The sequence below is a fragment of the Cryptococcus depauperatus genome, chromosome 3, assembly GCF_001720195.1.
Source record: "Cryptococcus depauperatus CBS 7841 chromosome 3, complete sequence".
NCBI lineage: Eukaryota > Fungi > Basidiomycota > Tremellomycetes > Tremellales > Cryptococcaceae > Cryptococcus > Cryptococcus depauperatus.
Genome location: NC_089470.1, coordinates 944,161 through 964,609, shown reverse-complemented (window position 1 = coordinate 964,609; position 20,449 = coordinate 944,161). Strand labels below are relative to the sequence as shown.

General features: G+C 45.4%; 9 protein-coding genes across 9 annotated transcripts; 6 read left to right on the top strand and 3 right to left on the bottom strand.

Moving 5' to 3' along the window:
• Nucleotides 1-994: 994 nt before the first annotated feature.
• Nucleotides 995-2,106, bottom strand: L203_102630 (uncharacterized protein; the record flags this gene model as incomplete). Its single annotated transcript, XM_066212052.1, has 4 exons — nt 995-1,241; nt 1,286-1,512; nt 1,560-1,678; nt 1,800-2,106. 4 exons carry the CDS (start codon nt 2,104-2,106, stop codon nt 995-997), a joined length of 900 nt encoding a protein of 299 aa, XP_066068149.1.
• Nucleotides 2,107-2,293: 187 nt separating this feature from the next.
• On the top strand, nt 2,294-2,944 carry L203_102629 (uncharacterized protein; the record flags this gene model as incomplete). The annotated part of the gene is made up of 1 exon (XM_066212051.1): nt 2,294-2,944. The coding sequence occupies one exon, from the start codon at nt 2,294-2,296 to the stop codon at nt 2,942-2,944; it is 651 nt and encodes a 216-aa protein (XP_066068148.1).
• A 110-nt stretch (nt 2,945-3,054) lies between these two features.
• L203_102628 (uncharacterized protein) lies at nt 3,055-5,015 on the top strand (the record flags this gene model as incomplete). Its single annotated transcript, XM_066212050.1, has 5 exons — nt 3,055-3,385; nt 3,431-4,070; nt 4,120-4,828; nt 4,950-4,966; nt 5,009-5,015. 5 exons carry the CDS (start codon nt 3,055-3,057, stop codon nt 5,013-5,015), a joined length of 1,704 nt encoding a protein of 567 aa, XP_066068147.1.
• A 533-nt stretch (nt 5,016-5,548) lies between these two features.
• Nucleotides 5,549-7,115, bottom strand: L203_102627 (uncharacterized protein; the record flags this gene model as incomplete). Its single annotated transcript, XM_066212049.1, has 4 exons — nt 5,549-5,563; nt 5,607-5,903; nt 5,948-6,377; nt 6,424-7,115. 4 exons carry the CDS (start codon nt 7,113-7,115, stop codon nt 5,549-5,551), a joined length of 1,434 nt encoding a protein of 477 aa, XP_066068146.1.
• Nucleotides 7,116-7,330: 215 nt separating this feature from the next.
• On the top strand, nt 7,331-9,604 carry L203_102626 (uroporphyrinogen-III C-methyltransferase; the record flags this gene model as incomplete). Its single annotated transcript, XM_066212048.1, has 3 exons — nt 7,331-7,406; nt 7,459-7,620; nt 7,662-9,604. 3 exons carry the CDS (start codon nt 7,331-7,333, stop codon nt 9,602-9,604), a joined length of 2,181 nt encoding a protein of 726 aa, XP_066068145.1.
• Nucleotides 9,605-12,420: 2,816 nt separating this feature from the next.
• Nucleotides 12,421-12,936, bottom strand: L203_102625 (uncharacterized protein; the record flags this gene model as incomplete). The annotated part of the gene is made up of 4 exons (XM_066212047.1): nt 12,421-12,536; nt 12,600-12,793; nt 12,840-12,851; nt 12,896-12,936. 4 exons carry the CDS (start codon nt 12,934-12,936, stop codon nt 12,421-12,423), a joined length of 363 nt encoding a protein of 120 aa, XP_066068144.1.
• Nucleotides 12,937-13,149: 213 nt separating this feature from the next.
• Nucleotides 13,150-14,677, top strand: L203_102624 (uncharacterized protein; the record flags this gene model as incomplete). Its single annotated transcript, XM_066212046.1, has 4 exons — nt 13,150-13,534; nt 13,582-13,680; nt 13,728-14,383; nt 14,429-14,677. The coding sequence occupies 4 exons, from the start codon at nt 13,150-13,152 to the stop codon at nt 14,675-14,677; spliced, it is 1,389 nt and encodes a 462-aa protein (XP_066068143.1).
• Nucleotides 14,678-16,276: 1,599 nt separating this feature from the next.
• On the top strand, nt 16,277-16,983 carry L203_102623 (uncharacterized protein; the record flags this gene model as incomplete). The annotated part of the gene is made up of 5 exons (XM_066212045.1): nt 16,277-16,331; nt 16,389-16,457; nt 16,554-16,669; nt 16,747-16,824; nt 16,894-16,983. The coding sequence occupies 5 exons, from the start codon at nt 16,277-16,279 to the stop codon at nt 16,981-16,983; spliced, it is 408 nt and encodes a 135-aa protein (XP_066068142.1).
• A 1,304-nt stretch (nt 16,984-18,287) lies between these two features.
• On the top strand, nt 18,288-20,432 carry L203_102622 (uncharacterized protein; the record flags this gene model as incomplete). Its single annotated transcript, XM_066212044.1, has 11 exons — nt 18,288-18,321; nt 18,475-18,492; nt 18,547-18,568; nt 18,635-18,646; nt 18,826-18,993; nt 19,043-19,114; nt 19,167-19,259; nt 19,309-19,869; nt 19,915-20,085; nt 20,128-20,264; nt 20,314-20,432. 11 exons carry the CDS (start codon nt 18,288-18,290, stop codon nt 20,430-20,432), a joined length of 1,407 nt encoding a protein of 468 aa, XP_066068141.1.
• Between the last annotated feature and the right edge of the window lie 17 nt (nt 20,433-20,449).

The window sequence follows — 20,449 nt, the reverse complement described above, 5'->3', positions numbered from 1 at the left end:
CTAAAACCATCTGTCTCTTGTACCAACATACAGAAAGTCACATCAAGTTCAAAGATATTCATTATACTATATGAGATGACTCAAGACTACCTCAACTGTAAGGGAGTGTTGTATGAGCATACCAGATCAAGCATAGTCGGTGAATCCATCTAAGGACACATAGTTTGTTCGATTATTGGCTGCTCCTTTGACTGTAGAACTGCGTAGCAAATAGCCGCTTTTGAAATTATATGTAATTGATATGTGTTTCGTCTCAACAACGTCCAGCTCTGATCATCCGTAGCGATTTTGAGGGCAGAATAGAGAAAGATCCAATGAGCTGTTGATACCTCTATAAGATGAATATCACGCCGACTATCTTTGTCAGGCGTGACTGTGATTCGCAAGATAGAGAGGCCTGTTTCATTAAGATCAATGAGGACAATTCCTGGATTCTCAATAATGTAAATGAACGACCAGATATACATACATGTGTGTCATGAATATTACCAATAATTAAGATCCACGCTCTGTACCAAAAGGTCACAATAATGCAATCTACGTTGCATTATTATTTATTGCCTATATTCCATGTCATAATTCCAAGGTTCTGACAGTGTGGTGCTCGAAATCAAATAGCCAGAAAAATCAGAAAGATAGAGCAAAACATCTACAGTTAATGGTTGAGGTATCGATGCGGTCTCTCACCTAAACAGGTGTATTGCTGCTTTGTCTATGTTGGCATTGTTGAGTACCGAATGTATTATATATACAGAAGAGAGACTACAGAGAAATCTTTGAGAATGATGTCTTGTACAGCTTGTACTCCCTTGGCCTGTATTTCGACTACACCATGAGATGTCAACTCTATCTCGCAGAATGCTCTCTAGAATTCCGCGGTAAGAATCCCGGGAAAGTACCACTGCACAACAAATATACAAACAAATACACTGATAGTTGCGATAAAGGGCTAGATAATTATTGTATCAAATTTGGTTGCTGCTACACATTAGTGTCATAAATAGGTATCGCTGGGATGGGTGGATCCAGAGATGACCAGTGAGTTGGTACTAGATCTTGGGAGCCCGGAAGAAAGTGAAAAAAGTGATGCTGGGAACTGAGGAGAGCTTGGAGGATAGAAAGCGTTTGAAGCAAACCGTGCGTTACTGATTTCGGCGCTGACGTTGAGGTTGGAGTTTGAATCAGACAAAGTTGATTGTTCTGGTAACAAATAGAAATAGAGAAACTCGATGCACTTCATTCTGTTGTTTGTTGGCTTTGGTTCGCATCAGGGTTACACACTCACCTCACATCTTTTCCGACACTGGACCCTTTCAAACATTTTACGACAGCTTCCAGCCCAGACAACTTTTCAAACATCTTTGCATTGCGGGGAGAGTCAACCATGATGCAGAAAAAAAGTTCGAGAAGGGTGTATGCAATTGCTTTCTGAGGAGCAGTGTCTTGAGTTGGAGAAGGAGGTATTGAAAGAGCCGTTTGTGAACGAAGAAGGAGGAGCAGATCGATAAACATCTGCGACAATGATCAGTACTGCACATGCAAACAGGCAAAAACCCTACTTCCAAGATCCACTCATTCCCTATGTCCTCTTTGCAGCTGTGACTGAGCAGACATAGCCCCTGCAAGATCTCTGCTGCTACTTGCAACTCAGGAACCAGCTGTACCGCCAGACTGTCACCTGGTAACATGGACGAGTGAGATGAGCGCAGAGCAAGGGTCGAGATATGCCTCGACATTAGATTGAACAGGGTCGAGTGCGCTGTCAACAGGTCAGTCGAGCAACCTGGCAATGGACGTACGCTGATGGGAAAGTATGTGCTGCAATGCGGTGGCATCCGCTTGATTACAAGCCTTCACCAAACGATGCTGGAGTTCACTCAGAGCAGCAAATCGTCTCTTTGGCGAGCTTCTGAGTGAATTTGCGTCTGCCAGAAGCTCTTCCACCGTCCCATCCCCTCTCGCCCTCTTCTCCTGGCGACCAGCCTCTCGTTCGCGTCTTCGCTCATCTACCATCCCTGCCAGCCCATGCAGTGAGTCGACGGATGTTCCATTAACGATTGCTGGGGTTGAATGCGACTTGCGATGTGACTTGCGAGGCGTGGCCATTATGGCGGGTTTTGATAGTAAAAAAGGAAGAGAAAGAGTCAAAACAGAGCAACAAAAAGAAGGCGCGTTAAAAGGGTGGATATGACCGATTGGTTAGGCGCTTCTTATGCGTGCCTATTCTTTGTACTATTTACAGACTGTCCAGCCTGGTTTCACTTTATTTATCTTTTTACATTTCATCTTTATAATGCAGCAAAACGATTCAAGATCACTATCATGCTGCCTTAATCTCCTCCTATCAGGAACGCTACTCCTACTGCTGCTTCCTATGGCAGCGGCGACAGAAAGTGGCCTAGTCACCTCATATGCACCAGCGAAATCAACACCTCTGTGGACGGGAGTGGTACGTCTCTACAGTTGGCTCACTGGTAACGATGCCACTCATGCCCTCGCCAAACGCCACCTCGACAAGTCAGGCATCGTGGAAGTATGCATGGTCCCATTGTTAGTCGCATTGTCGGGAATGTTTGCGGGACTCACTCTGGGTTACTTTTCCGTTGACCCAACGCAGCTGCAAGTGCTGGCGATTTCGGGCACACCAAAGCAGCAAAAATATGCCCGCCTGATTATGCCAGTGAGGAAGGACTCGCATCTGTTGCTTACCACGCTTATCCTCGGCAACATGATTGTGAACGAGGCACTTCCAGTCGTCATGGACGGTGTGCTGGGAGGAGGCATTCCTGCAGTGGTCATTTCCACTGCCCTTGTCGTCATGTACGTATCCCAGTGCGCTGCTTGGCTGATGAATCTAGCTTTGCGGAAATTATACCTCAATCCGTGTGCTCCCGTTATGGCTTGCTCATCGGTGCACGCATGGCCATTCCAGTGCGATGTTTGATTTACCTGGCCTATCCTCTTGCCTGGCCCATTGCTAAGCTTCTCGAGTATATCCTAGGTGCTCACCATGGCATCATTTACCGCCGGTCAGAGCTGCGCGAGTTAATTAAAATGCACGCAGCAGGCGCTGAAGGCGGCGGCGACCTTGATTTTGATACTGTGCAAATCACGCAAGGCGCTCTTGACCTCGCCCGAAAGACAGTCAAGGAAGCAATGACCCCGATAGAGCAGGTATTTATGCTACCCATTGAGACAAAACTGGATTACGAAACCTTGGGCATAGTGGTCAAGAGCGGCCATTCCAGGATACCCGTCTACCAGATGGTCCAAGTACCGGATATCAACTTGGCAAAGCCGGAAATGGGCACAGGCGAGAAGAAGATGGTGAAGAAGGTCCTCGGATGTCTTCTCGTCAAGTCGTGTGTCTTGTTGGATCCTGAGGGTATATTTCTTACCTATATGTCTGGCATGCTCTAAAGTTGAATAGATGCTACGCCATTAGCTTCCATCCCTATCAACACCATTCCCACAGTCTCAGCCGATGAGCCTCTGACCCACATGCTCAATGTCTTTCAAGAAGGTCGTTCCCACATGGCCATCGTCTCCTGCCGTTCGCGTCTTCCTCCTCCTTCCACCATCGCTGCTGAGGAAGAGGATACTCGATCCATCATGACCGCTGCCGCCGGTGGTCTACGGAAGAGGTTTTTGCGGAAAGTCGCAGAAATTGGCCATGGCAAGAGCAGTGACGAAGACAGCGAAGAGGATCAAGCGACAGATCTGGAAAAGGGCGAGAAAATGAAATCATCTATTCGTCCCCAAACCTCACCCGGATCAGAATCTTCTACCATTTCGCCATCCTCTTCTCTGACAGTGACAACCGAAGCCGAAAACATCAAGGCGTCGGCTCTATCTGTCTCTCAAGAGAAGCCCACCAAGGAAAGCAGAAAGGTCTCTTCTCTTGCTCATGTCGCTAAGTTGACTCAGCTCGAACAGACAGTCCCAGCTGACGCGCAGATGAGTAGTCTGGCAGTTGAGAATTTCTTTGAAGGGCTTGAAGGCGCTCCCTTGGGTGTTATTACGTTGGAAGATGTGTTGGAAGAACTGATTGGCGAGGAAATCTATGATGAGTGGGTTTTCCCACGGATGCCTACGTAAACAAGCTGACTGGTACACCAGATACGATCAACGCGGCGTCCCACTTTGCGCTGCATCGGCTTTTGTCCCTCCTGAGGCAGCATTAGCAGCCCGTAAAGCTGCTCTGGCCCGTCAACAGATGACGGCGGTTCCTCTCCCATCTGGAAATGATGACCATTTCGATCCAGGCGTCAAGAACAGAGCGATTGGAAGAATGTCGTTGCCTCTTGGAAAGCTGGGAGTGAGGAAGAGTACAAGTCAGCCAGGCAAAGCAAGGAGAAATGTGGCTTCCACGCCAAACACTCCACCTGTTGACGACGGATCAAAGTTTTCGGGCGAACAGATAACCTCGGGTGACACTGAGACCATTCCAGCTCGTGGTCAAGAAAGTCAAACACCTGTCCAGTTTGACGCTACTCCCAATTCTTCGCTCCCTGCGAACGTTTCGCCGACTTCTGTTCCTGCTCCTGTGCACCAAAGTTCCAGCCTTTTGAATGAAGCATTATTAATTGAGCGAGAACGAAAGAGAAGATTGAATTTGTCGGGTGAAGGGCTATCATTCGGCAGTGGTCAAAGCCGGTCGGCCTCGGTAATGGCAAGCGCGAATAAAAGTGGCTTAGGAACAGCGACATCGCCTATTATATATGGACTAGCCTCGCCAGTGATGAATGCCATCTCTTCTATGGCCAACACGACAACGCCTATCACCGAAAACCATGAGCAGGACCCGGCCGTGCGGTCTCCTACACCTGTGCTTAAAAAGATTCCTAAATTTAAGAGTGTTCCAACTCCGATAAGTGGGACGCTGCCAGGATCATGGAGAGAGAAAGGTGAGGAGAGTTGAGATGGTGTATGGGGAGGGAATAGTGTAGAGTGACGATGGTAGAAGGTGAGGAGGTATAAAGAAGGACTGTTGCTGATAGATTTCTAGAGAATGAATCTGAATAGTTATCTTCTGTTCCAACTACATACTTTTCAACGAAGACAATCTCGTCCCAACTCAAGTCCTGACAGACGCTCGTAAGTGAGCATCAGACTGGTTCTGCCGAGGCGAGTAGGGCAGGGAGAGATGCGGGCTGGGAGGTGACTGATTTGAATAACATCTTGTCAGGATTAATAGAAATACGAGTATGCATTGCTGATTTCATGCACCCATGGTCGATGGCAGGCTTCAGGAACTGGTCTGTCATAGCGTTGCGTCGAGATGGTTGCTTGGTCTTCACGACTATCATCATGTTGATGCTTGATGTAGCTCATCGTTTATGGCCAGCACTTGAGGTCGTGTCAGACAACCCCAGGATCGTGTTGACACACTATGCATTAACAAGGAGCAATATAATAGCTGTATAGGCAATGAATTATAAACGTCTAAAATACAAACCCAAGATGACAGCGACATTAGATCATGAAGTGAGATGACACCCACGGCAGATTGTGGAGTAAATTATGCCAAGACTGTAACTTTCAAGATTTACAACAGAAATGTCTAATCGACGGGTCAGTATAAAGTCTGGCGGGACAAAACTTACCCTTCCCCCATTCTTCAACCACTCCTCCAACAGCTTTTCCGCCCTACCTCTCCAATCGTCCTCGAGGACCTCTCCCATTCGCCTCATCACAAAGTCCCATTGCATGTATTTTGGAATATAACTCTCTATCGGATTCTCCCGAGCTGCTTTCACAGCAGCATAGAATGCAGCGATGTTGTGAGCTGGGACATGGTAAACGTATGGAGGCTCAAGATCCGTCATACGCCATTGTTGCGCATGCCACTTTGTGCGATTGTCAGGATCATGTTCATCCCATGTGAGGATGGGATTAATAAACTGAATCGTTTGTTAGCCAAGTGACAACAACCTGCAAAACGTACAGGTACGCCGACGCAGAGCGCGTCCCATGGGCTAGGCGATATTCTGGGTCGACCGACGCCGACGAGGACAAAACTCCTTGCAATCTGACGATAAAATTCCATTTGATCCAGCTCTCCCAAGTTCTTAAGTCCAAGCTTCTCAAACTCTTTCTTCGTTTCCTCATCATCCTCCCTTATCCCTCCTACAACCTTTATACCAAACGTTTCCTCTAACCCTTTCAACGCAATCAACGTCCAAGAAAAGAGTGACGAGTTGTCGAGGTAATGCATTTGTTTAGCCAAGAGGTAAGCCTGAGAAGGATGAGCACGATCAGAAGGAAGGAGGGACGACAGTTGACGGCAGACGGGCTCGATAGAGTATGAAAGAAGATGGTTGGGATTGTGTGGAGAAGGCGACAGCGTGAAATCCGCGCCGAGGACATTTCCGGGACTAGCCGTCCTATCAGCTAAACACTGGCCATCATCAAAACACTCACTCATCCCAGTACCAAAAGCCTAGTATCTTCCATGCCGGAATGCCATTCTCATTTCCCGTTGTCTTGAGACATTTTTGCCAATCCATATTCCAACAAACGTCAATCTGCTCTGGATCCGCCATCACCATCCGCACGTTATCCCTATACTTGTGCCACCACTCCACCGTCTTTCTCATATCGTGATTGTCATAGCCGAGCGAGGAAAAGAGGTAGGAATAATGGTTGGCATTGAGAGTCGAGATGACTGATTGGGCATACACCACTTCGCCAGTCATTACCGCTCCAGTGTAAGTTATCGTGAACCACGCTGAGGACAGAATCACCACGGTCGTCTCGTTCGTCCCACATCCTCGAGCAATGAGCTCTCCTTCTTCCTGTTCGCTCAACCTTGGCAGCGGTTCTGACGTGTTGCGCAAGAGACCCCATTCAGCGCACTGCTTCAGCTTTGCTTCCACTTGATTGTTGTGCTCCTCTACATCTCCCAGCTCAAAGAATGGATTCTTTCCCAGGCTGGGTGGATTGAGCTTGTTGAAAGATGGATAGTAAAAGTAGAGAGCGTTGAAAAGTGAACCGACGGTGACCGCCGAAACCAGTATGAGCAGCAGGAGCGAGTGGAGGCATACTGACCCGCCACGTGGCAGACGGCAAACGCCGCCTATGCTATTAGCCACTGACGTATAATATGCCAGCATTTTTTGATACGCTTGGAAGGGAAGAAAACTGAGAATTGGGAATTCTGAAAATTGGTTCCGTTGAGGTTTGAATTTTGTCCGAATTTTCGTAATCGCCGAAAATTCGCAAAAATTCGCAATAAAATTAAATTAAATAAAAAAAAACCCAGAAAAAAACAGCTCATACATATAAAAAGCACCAACAGTTGAATAAATTTTCACCTCTTTGTTTTAAAATGGCTGTCATTTTCAAGGCTCATCCAAAATGGGCCATCGGCATAGCGGCGTTTGGGAATGTGGCAATAGGGTTGGGTCAGTTTGACCTCCACTTTAGACGTCCAGGCCGACGGCTAACTTTTGGTAGATGCGATGAGGCGGTATGTCGAATTAGATTATGCTGGAGCAAGCTGGAGAGTTGTTTTGGCGGGTGTCTTGACAGGGTGTTTGGTTCTGCGTGGTAGGACATGGATGGAATGGCTGGGTTTTTTAGGTGGCTTGGTAGGACTGTGGAGGATGTCGTCGGAGGGTAGGTTGGAAAGAGTTGACGCCATGCTGATGTTGGGTTAGGGTGCAGAGGGTCAATGGATATGCTGATGGTGACAGTGTTTACCGCGGTGTCCTTGTGTTTTGGCAGGTCGATTGTGTTAGGTCGGTCTGCTCCGCCAACCACTGCGACCGCGTTCCAACCTATCTCGAGGGTTGGACAAGAGAGGGATGGCAGTGGCCCGGCTCTGCCGCTTACGTTTTACCCTGCAAGCCTTCCGGTTTTGGTTGTTGGGTCAAACAGACTGGCGGCCACTCGCGCCTCGACATTTCTGGAAGCAAAGGCTAATGTGACGATATTGGGGAGAGTGCCTGTTTCGGCAGCGTCAAGGCAGGTACAAGAGCTTGCGGAAGCAGGCAAAGTGTCGTACACGCAGTGCTCGCTGCCTGATACAGAGAGAGATTGGAGGGATGTCCTTCTCACCTATGCACCAGCTCTCATCTGTGTCACCGACACCCTTATATCTACTCCAGAACGCCGTCAGGTTACATCGGCAAGTTTGATCCACCATCTCGCCATATCTTTTCGTATACCCATCAACATATCTGATTATCCCCAACTGTCCACCTTTACGTTCCCCTCTACGCATCGCTTCCCTGGAACTGGCGGAGGCGACCAAGGGGGAAACTTGGTCGTTGCGGTGACGACAAACGGACAGGGATGCAGGATGAGCGGAAGAGTGAAAAGGGAGATTGTTGCCAGATTGGGTAAAGATGTGGGCAAGGCAGTGGACAACATTGGAAAATTGCGTGCAAAGGCAAAGGCAAAGGTGTTTCCGTCTCGATTGAGCGAGGATGACTACTCGCCGCTCAATTCGCCCGTTCCACAAATCTCTTCTCTTTCTCTATCACGTACAGGGTCATGTAAACCATTCTTGGAGAAAAAACCGGAAATGTCTGATGAAGACCAACAACTTACGAGAATGAGATGGGTTTACCAGATGAGCGAGTATTACTCGTTTGAGCATTTAGCTGCCATGACTGAAGAAGAAATGGACAAGGCTCTAGAGCTGTGGGATCAAAAGCAGGGTGACAACTTGTCCCATCACAGTGAAGAGATTAGAGGCCAACAAGAATCAACAGGTCGTATTCTCCTCGTTGGTTCCGGGCCTGGACATCCCGGTCTTCTCACCATGGCGGCCCATCAAGCGCTCAAAAAGGCCACGCTCATCTTGTCAGACAAACTCGTCCCCTCTGAAATTCTTGCTCTTATCCCTTCCACCACCCAGCTTCATATTGCCAAGAAGTTTCCGGGTAACGCTGAAGGCGCTCAGAATGAGATGATGCTTCTCGCCTTGGAAGGAGCAAGAAAAGGTGAGACTGTCGTGAGACTCAAGCAGGGAGATCCATTTGTCTATGGACGAGGTGGTGAAGAGGTACTATACTTTCGAGAGCACGGGTTTGAGTCCACCGTCATACCTGGTATCTCTTCAGCCCTTGCTGCTCCCCTGATGATGGGTATACCTGTCACACAGCGTGGTGTCGCAGAATCTCTCGTACTGTGTACCGGCGTGGGACGACAAGGAAAAGCCGTTCAACTGCCTGGATACGTTAAATCAAGATCGCTAGTGATACTCATGGGTGTTGCGCGCATCACACAGATTATTTCCGTACTTACTTCGTCCACATTATCAAGACGCGATGGCGCCCCTTTTCCTGGCTACTTGCCCATTGCCGTCATTGAGCGTGCGTCTTCTCCTGACCAACGAGTCATTCTGTCAACATTGGACAAGATTGAAGAAGCTTTGAGAGAAGTGGATGAGAGACCGCCAGGGATGATGTTGGTTGGATGGGCTGCCCTTGCGCTTGAAGGCAGAGGGCGAGTAAACATTTTGGACAGCGCTGTGGACAGAGAAGAAGGAATAGTGGAAGAGTGGTTAGCTGAAGATAACCACAATGAGAGAAGATGGAAAGTTAGAGAGGGTTTGGATGAAGTTTGGAAAGGGATTCTAAACGGAGTCGTTTAATCAACATTTATACAGGGAAACGCAAGCACAACTAGCCATATCGTCTATAATCATCATACATCTTTTGGGTATATCTGTTATAATCAGAAAACTGCACTTTGCAGGACAAGTAATAACTGGACATGGAGTGAAATGCCTACCTAGTTTCTCATAGCGTATGAGCTTCAGCTTGACAACAGTCAATTTGCACTATAAGATTGAAAAATTGAAGAATATTAAGTAAAAGATGACAGCTTTGGCAAATTCGTCTCAAGCGCTGTCTTTGGATCTTGTAGATCATCAGGCTATATGATAATGTCAGGAGGACAGAGAGGGAAAGGTCAGTCGAGCTGAGGACATCGTATATGCCTTGGAAGTGATATAGTTGGTTGACTGCCGTAAAAGCCTCAAGATATAAGAAAGGACTGTGGATAGACCCCAGAGAATGGATCTTGATAGCTGTCTTCTATTCCAGCTACATCCATCCAAGCGAAACCTCGTCCCAATGCTTTCAATTCAGAGCTCAGAGTACCCATCCAAATTGTGATCATTCTCCTCTACACTCGCTGTCTTGGGTCAGCCATGCGCACGACGGGAAGCGTCTTGACAGGGATGACATACTCCTTCACTCTCTTATCCAGACGGTCCAGAAGGATGGTCTGCGTCCGAGTACTCCAAGTCTTTGGATGATAAACATCTTTGACGAAATCAAGCCACACCTGTTGGTACAATTCATCATCAGACCCCGGTGGAATCCAATCTGAACGTACAGGGGCATCTGGATTTAAACCCAAAGTACGAGCCGACGAATTTCCAAATTACATGCTATGTTGCGCTCCTGTTGCTTCATTCGGGTTGGGTTGAGACCAGTAAGAGTTTGTCGTTATATTTTGATTACAGCTCTGTTTCCCGCTGTCTGACTCTCGACGTTTTTCCCGTTCCCCAGTATGCTTGTAACAGTCCTTCCTCTCTTGCAAAGCAAAATACTTGTGAGGAGGCTGCTTGACGCAAAACACAACATGACCAAATCAACTTACTTCGTTCTCTCAATCTTTCAGCTACCAATAAACTTTTAGTTTCATTTACTACACAAACCCATTCGTCTCCGACCTTTTCTCTCACATCTTGCTTCCTCCAACGCTCAGGCTCCTCAGCAGTCAAATTACTGGAGGCAGGAGACTGACCCGTCCGGCCATCTTCACAGGGTGGTTGTTGGCCCATAGGAGGGAACTAACCGCCAGACTACTGAGACGTCGGAATATATATAACTCCAATGGGACGCCACTTCAAGGTGAGTTTGAGTTATCCAGGTCTGCCTGTATGGACAAGGTGTACTTACCGAGCTTTGGTTGGCATAGCCTTGGCTATATAAGCCATGTGAAATTTCTGCCGAAAAGCTTCATTCGTGCAGTTCTGTATCTTGGCTTTCATCATTGGAGGGGTATAGATCTCGAGAGCCCTGAGGCATTCTGTGATGATGGTAAGGTGGATTAGACATCGGAGGTTGTGGGTTGAAGGATACACTGTGGAGGATATATGGAAAATGTCAATATTCAAAGCTGCCAGATAGAACGCAGATAAAGATTGTTGTGGGCCAGCATGTCTTGTCGGTAGTTGTTTATTTGAACGATGGGCTCCGTCGATGGAGCTTGAAAGAAGTCATGAGTGATAAAGGAGAGGTGTATCTTCGACATAGTATCGGTACTGGTAGCCAGCAGCGTACATGTGCCTATCCTTGGTTTCTCATCTTTTGTTGGCAGCAGAAAAAAGGTATGCAAATATTCTGTCAATTTGTGAATCTTTTAATCGAAATACTGGGTTCAACAAGATCGATTTGGTGCTCGAAGCTTAAAGAATCAAAAGCTTTGTCCCGAGATGCATCGAGAAATTTGATCAAAGAAAAGTGTCTGGAGGCTTTTTTCAGTGTTTTCCTCAGTAGCACTACAAATCTTGGTCAGCATTTGCAAGTGTGTTGTGAATGTGGGCCATGGCTTCAAAAATTGGCCTGTAAAGGACAAAAACAGTTTTGAGATACGCTGTTAAGACTTGGGTTGGGTGTTGGGTTTCGAGTTGATGGCCTTCGGACGAGACTGGCTTGGGTGAAAAGTGTGTAATAGGAATAGAAGGCAGCTATTTGCATTCATTTTCTGGGGGTCTATGAATGATGAATACTCGTATCTTCGGTTCTACGGCGGTCATTCAGCTACACCGCCTCCTCGGTATACACAATATCCTCAGCTCAACTGACCTTTCCTTTCCCATCATCCTGACACTTTTCCAGGCTGTTCTCTTGGGCAGACATCCTTGTTGTTCCCTATATAGCATCAAACACACGTTCTGCGCGAACAAATAAGCACAACCAAACATTGTTTTAGGTAGCAGTTACCGAATAGATGAAGATGAGAGACGAGTCCAACATTCTTCACAGAGAGAGCCTTGTCACTGTCCCAGAGATATCGATGTTGGAAATATAGCATGTTGAATGGTGGGCCTAACAAGCAGGTTATAGGATTCCTGTTGAGAAACTTTGAACGTAATTATCTCAAGATTCGGTCACAACCTTTGCCGCCTGTAGTTGAATCAGTGTACGATGGAGCCAAAACGAGAATTTTGAAGGATGCTCAGTATTCAATCTATCCTGAACGTGTGGTTCCTTGCTAAAGGCAAAGAAAGTAAAACGTTGTGAACCAAGGTTTGCGGCCAAACTGATGCCGATGCCCTTGTTCTGATGCAATGTTATCAGAATGACATACAGATGATAATACACTATCCCTTGACTTCTTGACCGTCCAACGACCCTTTTGTTGTGAATCTTCCGCATATTCACATAATTCGTATCACTCGTCTCTTATACCTAGCCTTTGCTTCTCCTCCGCCAGTGCTTGTTCTCGAGCGCGTAATTCTGCCTTCGCTAATGCTGACGCTTGTTGTTTTGAAGGGTGGTGATATAAGACTATAGAAAAGGAATCAGCCTCGTTCATTTACGATCAAAACACAAAACTTCTCAAACACCCACCAACGATATATCGTTCCATCAAGTGAAATCCATTCAACTGAGTGATAGCCTCTTTTGCATCATCAGGACTTTCAAAGACCACATAAGCTGTGCCCTTGGTTTTCAGATTTGTATCTGTTCCCAGACGTATTTGTCTGATAGGGCCGTACTTTCCAAACAAGTCGTAGAGATCTGGGCCTGTTATATTGAAGTTTCTGGAAAATGTTAGACCATCCTTGAAGTAAAAGTATATCTACCTACAGGTTCTTCACACTACAAGAGCGAATTAGCGTTTATCTTGAGACTCCAAAACTTACAAAAGTGCTCTCTGGGTTAATGGATCGTTGTTTCTTTGCATGTTGAGTTATTGGATCTTTGAAAAATATATTTGTAATGATTTATATCTGAATACTTTATTCTAATCAGAATTAATGAATAATTGTTCGAAGAGAATGATTAGGAGAAAATCGAAAAATAATTTAAAAAAAAGAATTGTTCATGTTGTAATTTTAATCCATTTAAAAATTAACTATTTGATCTATTCAAACTTATAAAAGAAAGAAAAAACAGTATGGCCACTATCGTTACTCTCCCAATAACTCTTGCCGCTGCTCCTGCGGACTACAAGAAGCCAGCTCCAGCAAAGCTTTCAGCGCCTACACAGTTGCCTGTTTACCCTGCAGGCCCATCTTTTATTGCGGTAGCCCGCAGACAAATCCTTCAACGTTCTTTTGCGGAGGACGATAAAGTTGTCGCTGATATCCGCGCTCGCGCTGCCGAAGCTAAAGCAAAAGAGTCTGGAGATGGTGACATCCACCCTGGTCTTGGTGAGGAAGAGGAACCTCATGAGGTCCTGTCAAGTGACCCCAAGGAGTGGAAGAAGCAAGACCACTACGCCGTTCTTGGCTTAGGCCACTTGAGATACAAGGCTTCCGACGACCACATCAAGATTGCTCGTACGTAAATCTTCTTGGATTTTGGAATGGGTCATGACCGAAAGTAGATCGAAGAAAGGTTCTTCGTCACCATCCCGATAAGAAGGCCAGTCATCACAAGGGCCATGGTACCAATGATGATTCCTTCTTCAAGTGTATTCAGAAAGGTAAGTTGACTTTTGACTTCATCACCATGTATTGAACAGCTTTTTAGCTCACGAAACCCTGACTCACTCGGAACGTCGTCGTCAGTTTGATTCTGTTGACTGGAACATCAACGACGATATTCCCGACTTTAAAACTCTCTCTTCTGAGCCCGACGCTTTCTGTGCCGCTGCTAGCCGAGTCTTTAATCGGGAAGGTCGATTCTCCAAGAACCAACCTGTTCCAGCTTTCGGCGATATGACTTCTAGCAAGAAAGAGGTTGAAGGTTTTTATGACTTTTTCTACAACTTTGACTCCTGGAGGAGTTTCGAATGGCATGACAAAGAAGTTAATGAAGGATCGGATTCCCGTGATGACAAGCGATTTACCGAAAAAAAGAACAAGTCTGAACGAGCTAGGAGAAAGAAGGAAGACAATGCCCGACTTCGTGAGCTCGTTGATCTCGTGCTTTCCAACGACCCGCGTATCAAACGTATTAAGGCTGAGGAGAAGGCTGCTCGGGAGGCTAAGAAAAAGGGCGGCGTTGCTGGCCAGCAAAAGCAGTTGAGTGCTGCTGAGAAAAAGAAACTTGAGGAGCAGAAGAAGAAGGAAGAAGAAGAGAAAAAGGCGTCTGAAAAAAAAGTCAGCGAAGCTAGTAAGGCTGACAGAGAGGCCACCAAGAAAGCTAAGGAGGCTGTTAGAAAGAACTTGAAGAAATGGAAGAAGGTGGGTATCCAGTCTCCTTAACTTGCCGTGTTTAATACGTTGCAGGCTATCGCAACCATTATTACCAATTCCAATTACTTCCAAGCTGAAGGCACCGCTCCTATACCTCAAGTCATAGAGAGGCAGCTCAGCGAACTCGATTCTCTTATCGAGCTTCTTGAGCCAGAGGACGTCAAGGACCTCAAGGAAAAGATTGAGAAGGCCGGAAATGGTGAACCCGCCAAAGCTGTTCTCAAAGAAAAGGTGGCTGTATTGGGAGAAAAGGGTGCCGGCAAGTTTTCCGAGTTTGCTTAAACCTATAGATGTATAGATTAGCGAGAACGTTGAGGCTATAAGCATTACAGCCATCTGCATAGTATCCATGAAAGGTGAATTTCCGTTGAAAGGAGAGCAGATATAGTGTCAAGAGTCATAAAAGAAGTTCTGAAATCACCTTTCGAACCGAAGCTGACAACCATCCTCAAGTAACAATCTGGTGTATCTTGCTTGAGGTCTGCTGTAAGGATTTGACTAAATTATTGAATTATAGCTCGAAAGAACCAAAACCAAGTGATAAGGATTATTAGTCAACATCATTTTGGCTGTAGAAAATCAACATGTCAAACTCTTCTACTATTATGGGATCCGTTCAAAAGTGTGCTTCCAATTTCTTGAGTGACTTGCGCGAAACCGTGAAAACTGTAAATATTGGATCTCCCTTTCCTCTCTTACATTCTTTTTGTTTACTTGCTCATATTTTGAAAGACATCTTCTGATAATCCTCCAAACAAAAAAGACGAAGGCAAAACGTGTCAAATGCCGATAGATCGTCCATCTAGATATGGTGGTGGCAAAGTGACATGTGGAAGGAAATTCAGTTCTGAGTTGCCTTCATCCGAGAATTGCAAGTGCTCAAAATTGCTCACTGGCGCTATATTCTACTCGCAACTTGATCCTGAGCATACAAAACGAAAGAGTAATTGGGCCTCCCAAAGTTTTTGTGAAGACCATAAGTGTAAACAATGTAAAGATTCAATCATGTGTCAGGGGTACGTATTGGTTTCTAACCCTCCGGATCCAGAAACAAAACTCTGAGGACATAATCATGCTCGTTGAACTGTCTTGCGTTCTTGCCAGAGTTCAACTTGACGTTCTCGCAATAGAATCCTGCTACTAGTTGCCGTTGTTGACATGATGAACGAAAAAGAAATGCCGAAAGAAACATCAGCATCCTGGAGCCTATACACCTTTATATTTATATGATGTATTTGGAGGCCAGAAATGCAATCTTGCTCTTGCTGTTGAAAATATTTCTTTGTCTTGTGGTCGGATTGCTGCTATAGTTGTATCTCAATTGCAACGGCTCTTTAGAGTGGTTCAAAATGGCTGGTTAAGAAACAAGAGAGAAAATGAGAGGAAAATGTAGCATCATGTTATGGACTGAAGCTTGCATTGTGTAAGGGGCATTCGTGGACTATTCTTTGCTCAACTATTATGGATCAACTTTAATGTTGGTATTCTACAGTGATTAGGAAACGGACATACGGATTGAGAGAGCGAGAGAATGCTAAGACGGTATGGCTTGAAAACGTTTGGTTCAATATGTCTTGTAACGATCTTTGTATGTAGAGGAGATAAGAAACGGATAATAACTTCAAGTGCAAAGTTAGTTTTTCAAACGAATGTGATAATTAAGTACTGTTAATCAAGTAAAGGACATTGAACGATCTCCACGTCCTCCATGGTTATACCTCTTGCCTATTTTAATTATTTTCAAGAATAAGCCATATCTCAACTCTCAACTATCAAGCAAGGCTTACATAGCGAATAGAAAATCCATTGGCAAAGGCAAAACCTAATTGCTTGTATCAGCGACACATTGTCTTGTAAGACCAGAGTCAACATTAGAACAGAATGGATGCCTTAATCCCGTTTACAACATCTGGGTCACTGGTCGATCTCGTTGATAGTGGGTGTATCGCTGTTCTCAATTACATATACTTTGAATGTGCTGACAAGCTGAAAGAGAAAGTTTTAGTCGTTTTGAGGGACGGAAGAAAGTTGATTGGGGTGTTTAGAAGTTATGATCAATTTGGTATGTCTAATGTCGCTTGACCTATTCGTTGGCTAATTAGTATTGCACTTGTTCACGTCTACCACATAATATCACACGCTTTGTTTGCATCTCTAGCAAACTTTTTGTTGGAATCATGTATTGAGAGATTACACTACAAGCTCGAATATGCTGACAAGGATATTGGCGTATTGTTGGTTAGAGGAGAAAACGTCGTTGCATTAGGAGAAATTGTACGTGAGGGGCTATTAGACAATTCTAGATCCAAGAGAGTGAGACGGGGTTGTATGGAAACTAATAAACTGTACAGGATATCATTGCAGAAGATATGGTTCCCTTACGCGCTGCACCATTAAAGGATATTGAAGAAAAGATTGCTGCCGATAACGTATGTTGCATCTTAGATCAGGAGTTTCTCAGAGCAGCACTCGACAGCCAAGCTGATCTCTTTATTCAGAAACGACGAGAGCGAGATCAAGTCATCAGAGAAACCGTCTTGACAAAGATGGGATTCGTGAATGAAGGTAAAGAAGGCGACGCTTACTGAATACAGCATATCTGGCGATGGTTCAAAAGAGATAGTATCTTTATGGCTCAATTCGTTATTTCCTGAGTCTTTTATGAAGGAATATGTGGTGAAAACCGCTACAACTTTTATTCACAAACGAATATGACTTGATAGCCTCCTTTCGCACAAAATTTGGGAATTGATACTTAATACAGAGTAATGACTCCTCATTTACTGATTAGGTTTTGTCTACTTGCTCAATTATTCACATCCACAAAACGAGTGAAGGAAAGCCGCCCTCATTTCCTCGCTATTCATCAACTCATCTTGTTCTTCTGGTCGCTTGACGCCATCATATAGAAGCCGACTATAAGGTATAGTGTAAGACATACGACTGGCGAAGACGGATCAGCGTGTTGGGTTTGCAGAGTGCACATTATGACAATTCGACCGATAAACATGGCAGCCAAGCAGCGTTGAATAGCCACAAGCGAAAACAATATGTTTGCTGACAATTCAGGCGCTTATTGTCTCTACAAAAAGGCTTTCGTGCGATTTAGACTGAAAATTATACTACAAATAGATAAAGTTAAGGAAACTGGAGATGATTGACCATGACATACTCATCTCATGCTTACCAGTTGGAGGTCTATGACGGGAAGGAGGCGGGTAATCTGCTCTGGTGGAAGGGCTACTGGTAATACTACCTGGCTAAGATCCCATGTCAATGATGAAAGAGAAGATACTTGGCTAACGATGCCCTTATTAGCCCTGTTATTCCTTTTCAATTCATGTGAATGTCTGTATCTTTCACCATCGTCGCAATATCGGTCCGCCTTTACAATTACCACATTTCTATTCATGGTTTCTGCCGTTACCGTACCCATAGTCCCAGCAGTTGGATGGGATAGAATTAATTCCCCGTAATCCTGCCCATGACACTTAACTATAGTGCTAATTGAATAATGTTTATATATTCTATCTCATTAAAAACATATTCTCAGTTATCCAAATGAAAACAAAAAGCTAGTACAACCTGAAATGGAGTAAATTGAATGATCCAAATAACCAAATAAACAAATAAAAGCGGCGATCGCCACCAAATACGAGGAATCTCGGTTTTTGGGAATGGTGCGACTGATCATGCCACGTGGCTCCGCGAGCCTAACGACATTTCATGACATGAAATATCGCGCCTAAGTCAACAGCCTTTGCCGTTATTTCGCGACACTTCACAATCTTTTATTCTCTTTTTTATTTCTCTTTTCATTTCTTTATTTCATTTCATCTTCATCTTGCCCTTTTGCCCAGCCGCTCTTTTCCGCTCCCGGTAAAGCTCTAATATGGCTCCTGTCGACGTCAAGAAGATCTGTTGCAGTAAGTCATGCCTTCTCCAATATGACTTTTACCATTACCGCTTGCTCGATGTTGGGTCTGCTCCAATGAGCCATATATGCGTATTTGCGGCTGTGGTTGAAGCCTTCTGGTGTGGACCACAAGAGACTGAGCTGACACTGTTTTTGTCTGCAGTTGGTGCCGGTTATGTTGGTGAGTATCTGATACGCAACGCGTCTTTCCTTTTATAACTTTGTTCCGCTTTAGGTGGCCCTACCTGTGCTGTCATGTACGCTTGATGTTTTCCTTGTTGCGTCTTTACTGTTTGCTGACCTTGTTCTCTTGAATTGCGTAGCGCGCTAAAGTGGTAAGTCCATTCGAGCTTTTAGCCTGTTTTCTCTTTGCCCTCCAGGTTACATTGCGTTGCATTCACAATTTTGTTACTTGTTCTGTGGCCTGTCTCTCGCCCTATCTGTCTCTTCCAATTTTATCTTGACCTGCCTAGTGGTTGATCAGCTAAATTTATTGCTGACATTGTTTGCACAGTCCCAATGTTCAAGTCACCATTGTCGACCTCAACCAGGCTCGAATTGACGCTTGGAATTCTGACAAGCTCCCCATCTACGAGCCTGGTCTCGATGAGGTTGTCAAAGCTGCCCGAGGCAAAAATCTTTTCTTTAGTACAGATGTCGACAAGGCTATTATGGAAGCCGAGTATGTTCATTTGTAGATGGATACCTGCCTTGGATTGACAGATACCCAGTCTCATCTTTGTCTCTGTCAACACCCCTACCAAGAAGACTGGTGTTGGTGCCGGATTTGCTGCTGATCTCAAGTTAGTCGCGCTTGTGGAGCTGTTCCTTTGCCCTTTCTCATCTTTGTTTTAGGTACCTTCAACTCGCCACTCGACGCATTGCTGAGGTTGCTACTTCCTCCAAGATTGTTGTTGAGAAATCGACCGTCCCCTGCAGAACCGCAGAGTGTGTGGCATCGTTTGTGTAATCATATTCCCTGCTGACGTCTTCGCAGCGCAATGAGGACTATTCTCGAGGCTAACTGCAAACCTGGGTGCAATTTCCAAATACTGTCCAACCCAGAATTCCTTGCGGAAGGTACCGCCATTGGCGACCTTTTCGCCCCCGACAGAGTTCTCATAGGCTCCCTCCAGACCGAAGCTGGTATTGACGCTTGTATCTCCCTTGCCAACGTCTATTCAAACTGGGTTCCCAAGGATCGCATCCTCACCGTCGGTCTTTGGTCTTCTGAGCTTTCCAAGCTTGCTGCAAACGCAATGTTGGCCCAAAGGATCTCTTCTATCAATGCTCTTTCCGCCATTTGTGAGGCTACTGGCGCCAACATTGATGAGGTTGCCTACGCTGTTGGCAAGGATTCTCGTGTCGGACCCAAATTTCTGAAGGCTTCCGTTGGTTTTGGTGGATCTTGTTTCCAGAAGGACATCCTCAACCTGGTGTATCTATCCGAGTCTCTTCACCTTCCTGAGGTTGCTAGGTATTGGCGTAGTGTTGTTGAGATGAACGAATACCAGAAATCTCGATTTGCCAACAAGGTTGTTGAGACTCTGTTCAACACGTGAGCTACTGCTTTTTCATTACAAACCAGACTAACCTTCTGCAGCATCACTGGCAAGAAAGTTGCTCTTCTCGGCTGGGCCTTCAAGAAGGACACTGGTGACACTCGAGAGTCTCCTGCTATTACCATTGCCAACCACTTTTTGTCTGAGAAGGCTCAGATCACAGTTTACGATCCTCAGGTTTCTGAATCTCAGATTTGGCTCGACTTGCACGAGTGAGTGTCTCTTGCTGTACTGGGTGTTGCTAATTTTGTTAGCTCTGGGACATTTCCTATTGAGCCCATCAAAGAGCACTTTACCATTTGTAAATCTGTAGAGGAAGCCACTAACAATGCCGAGGCTATCGTCATCGTAACCGAGTGGGACGAATTCAAACATCTTGACTGGAAAAAGAGTAAATCTTGCTGTCGGCATTTGTATTGTCCTACTAATGGTGCATATAGTCTACTCTAATTGTCCTCGACCTGCATTCATTTTTGATGGTCGACTCATTCTCGACCGAAGGGAACTTACCGACATTGGCTTCAAGGTTATTACCATTGGTTCTGGCGAGACACTCTAAATTTGTCTGTGATTTGG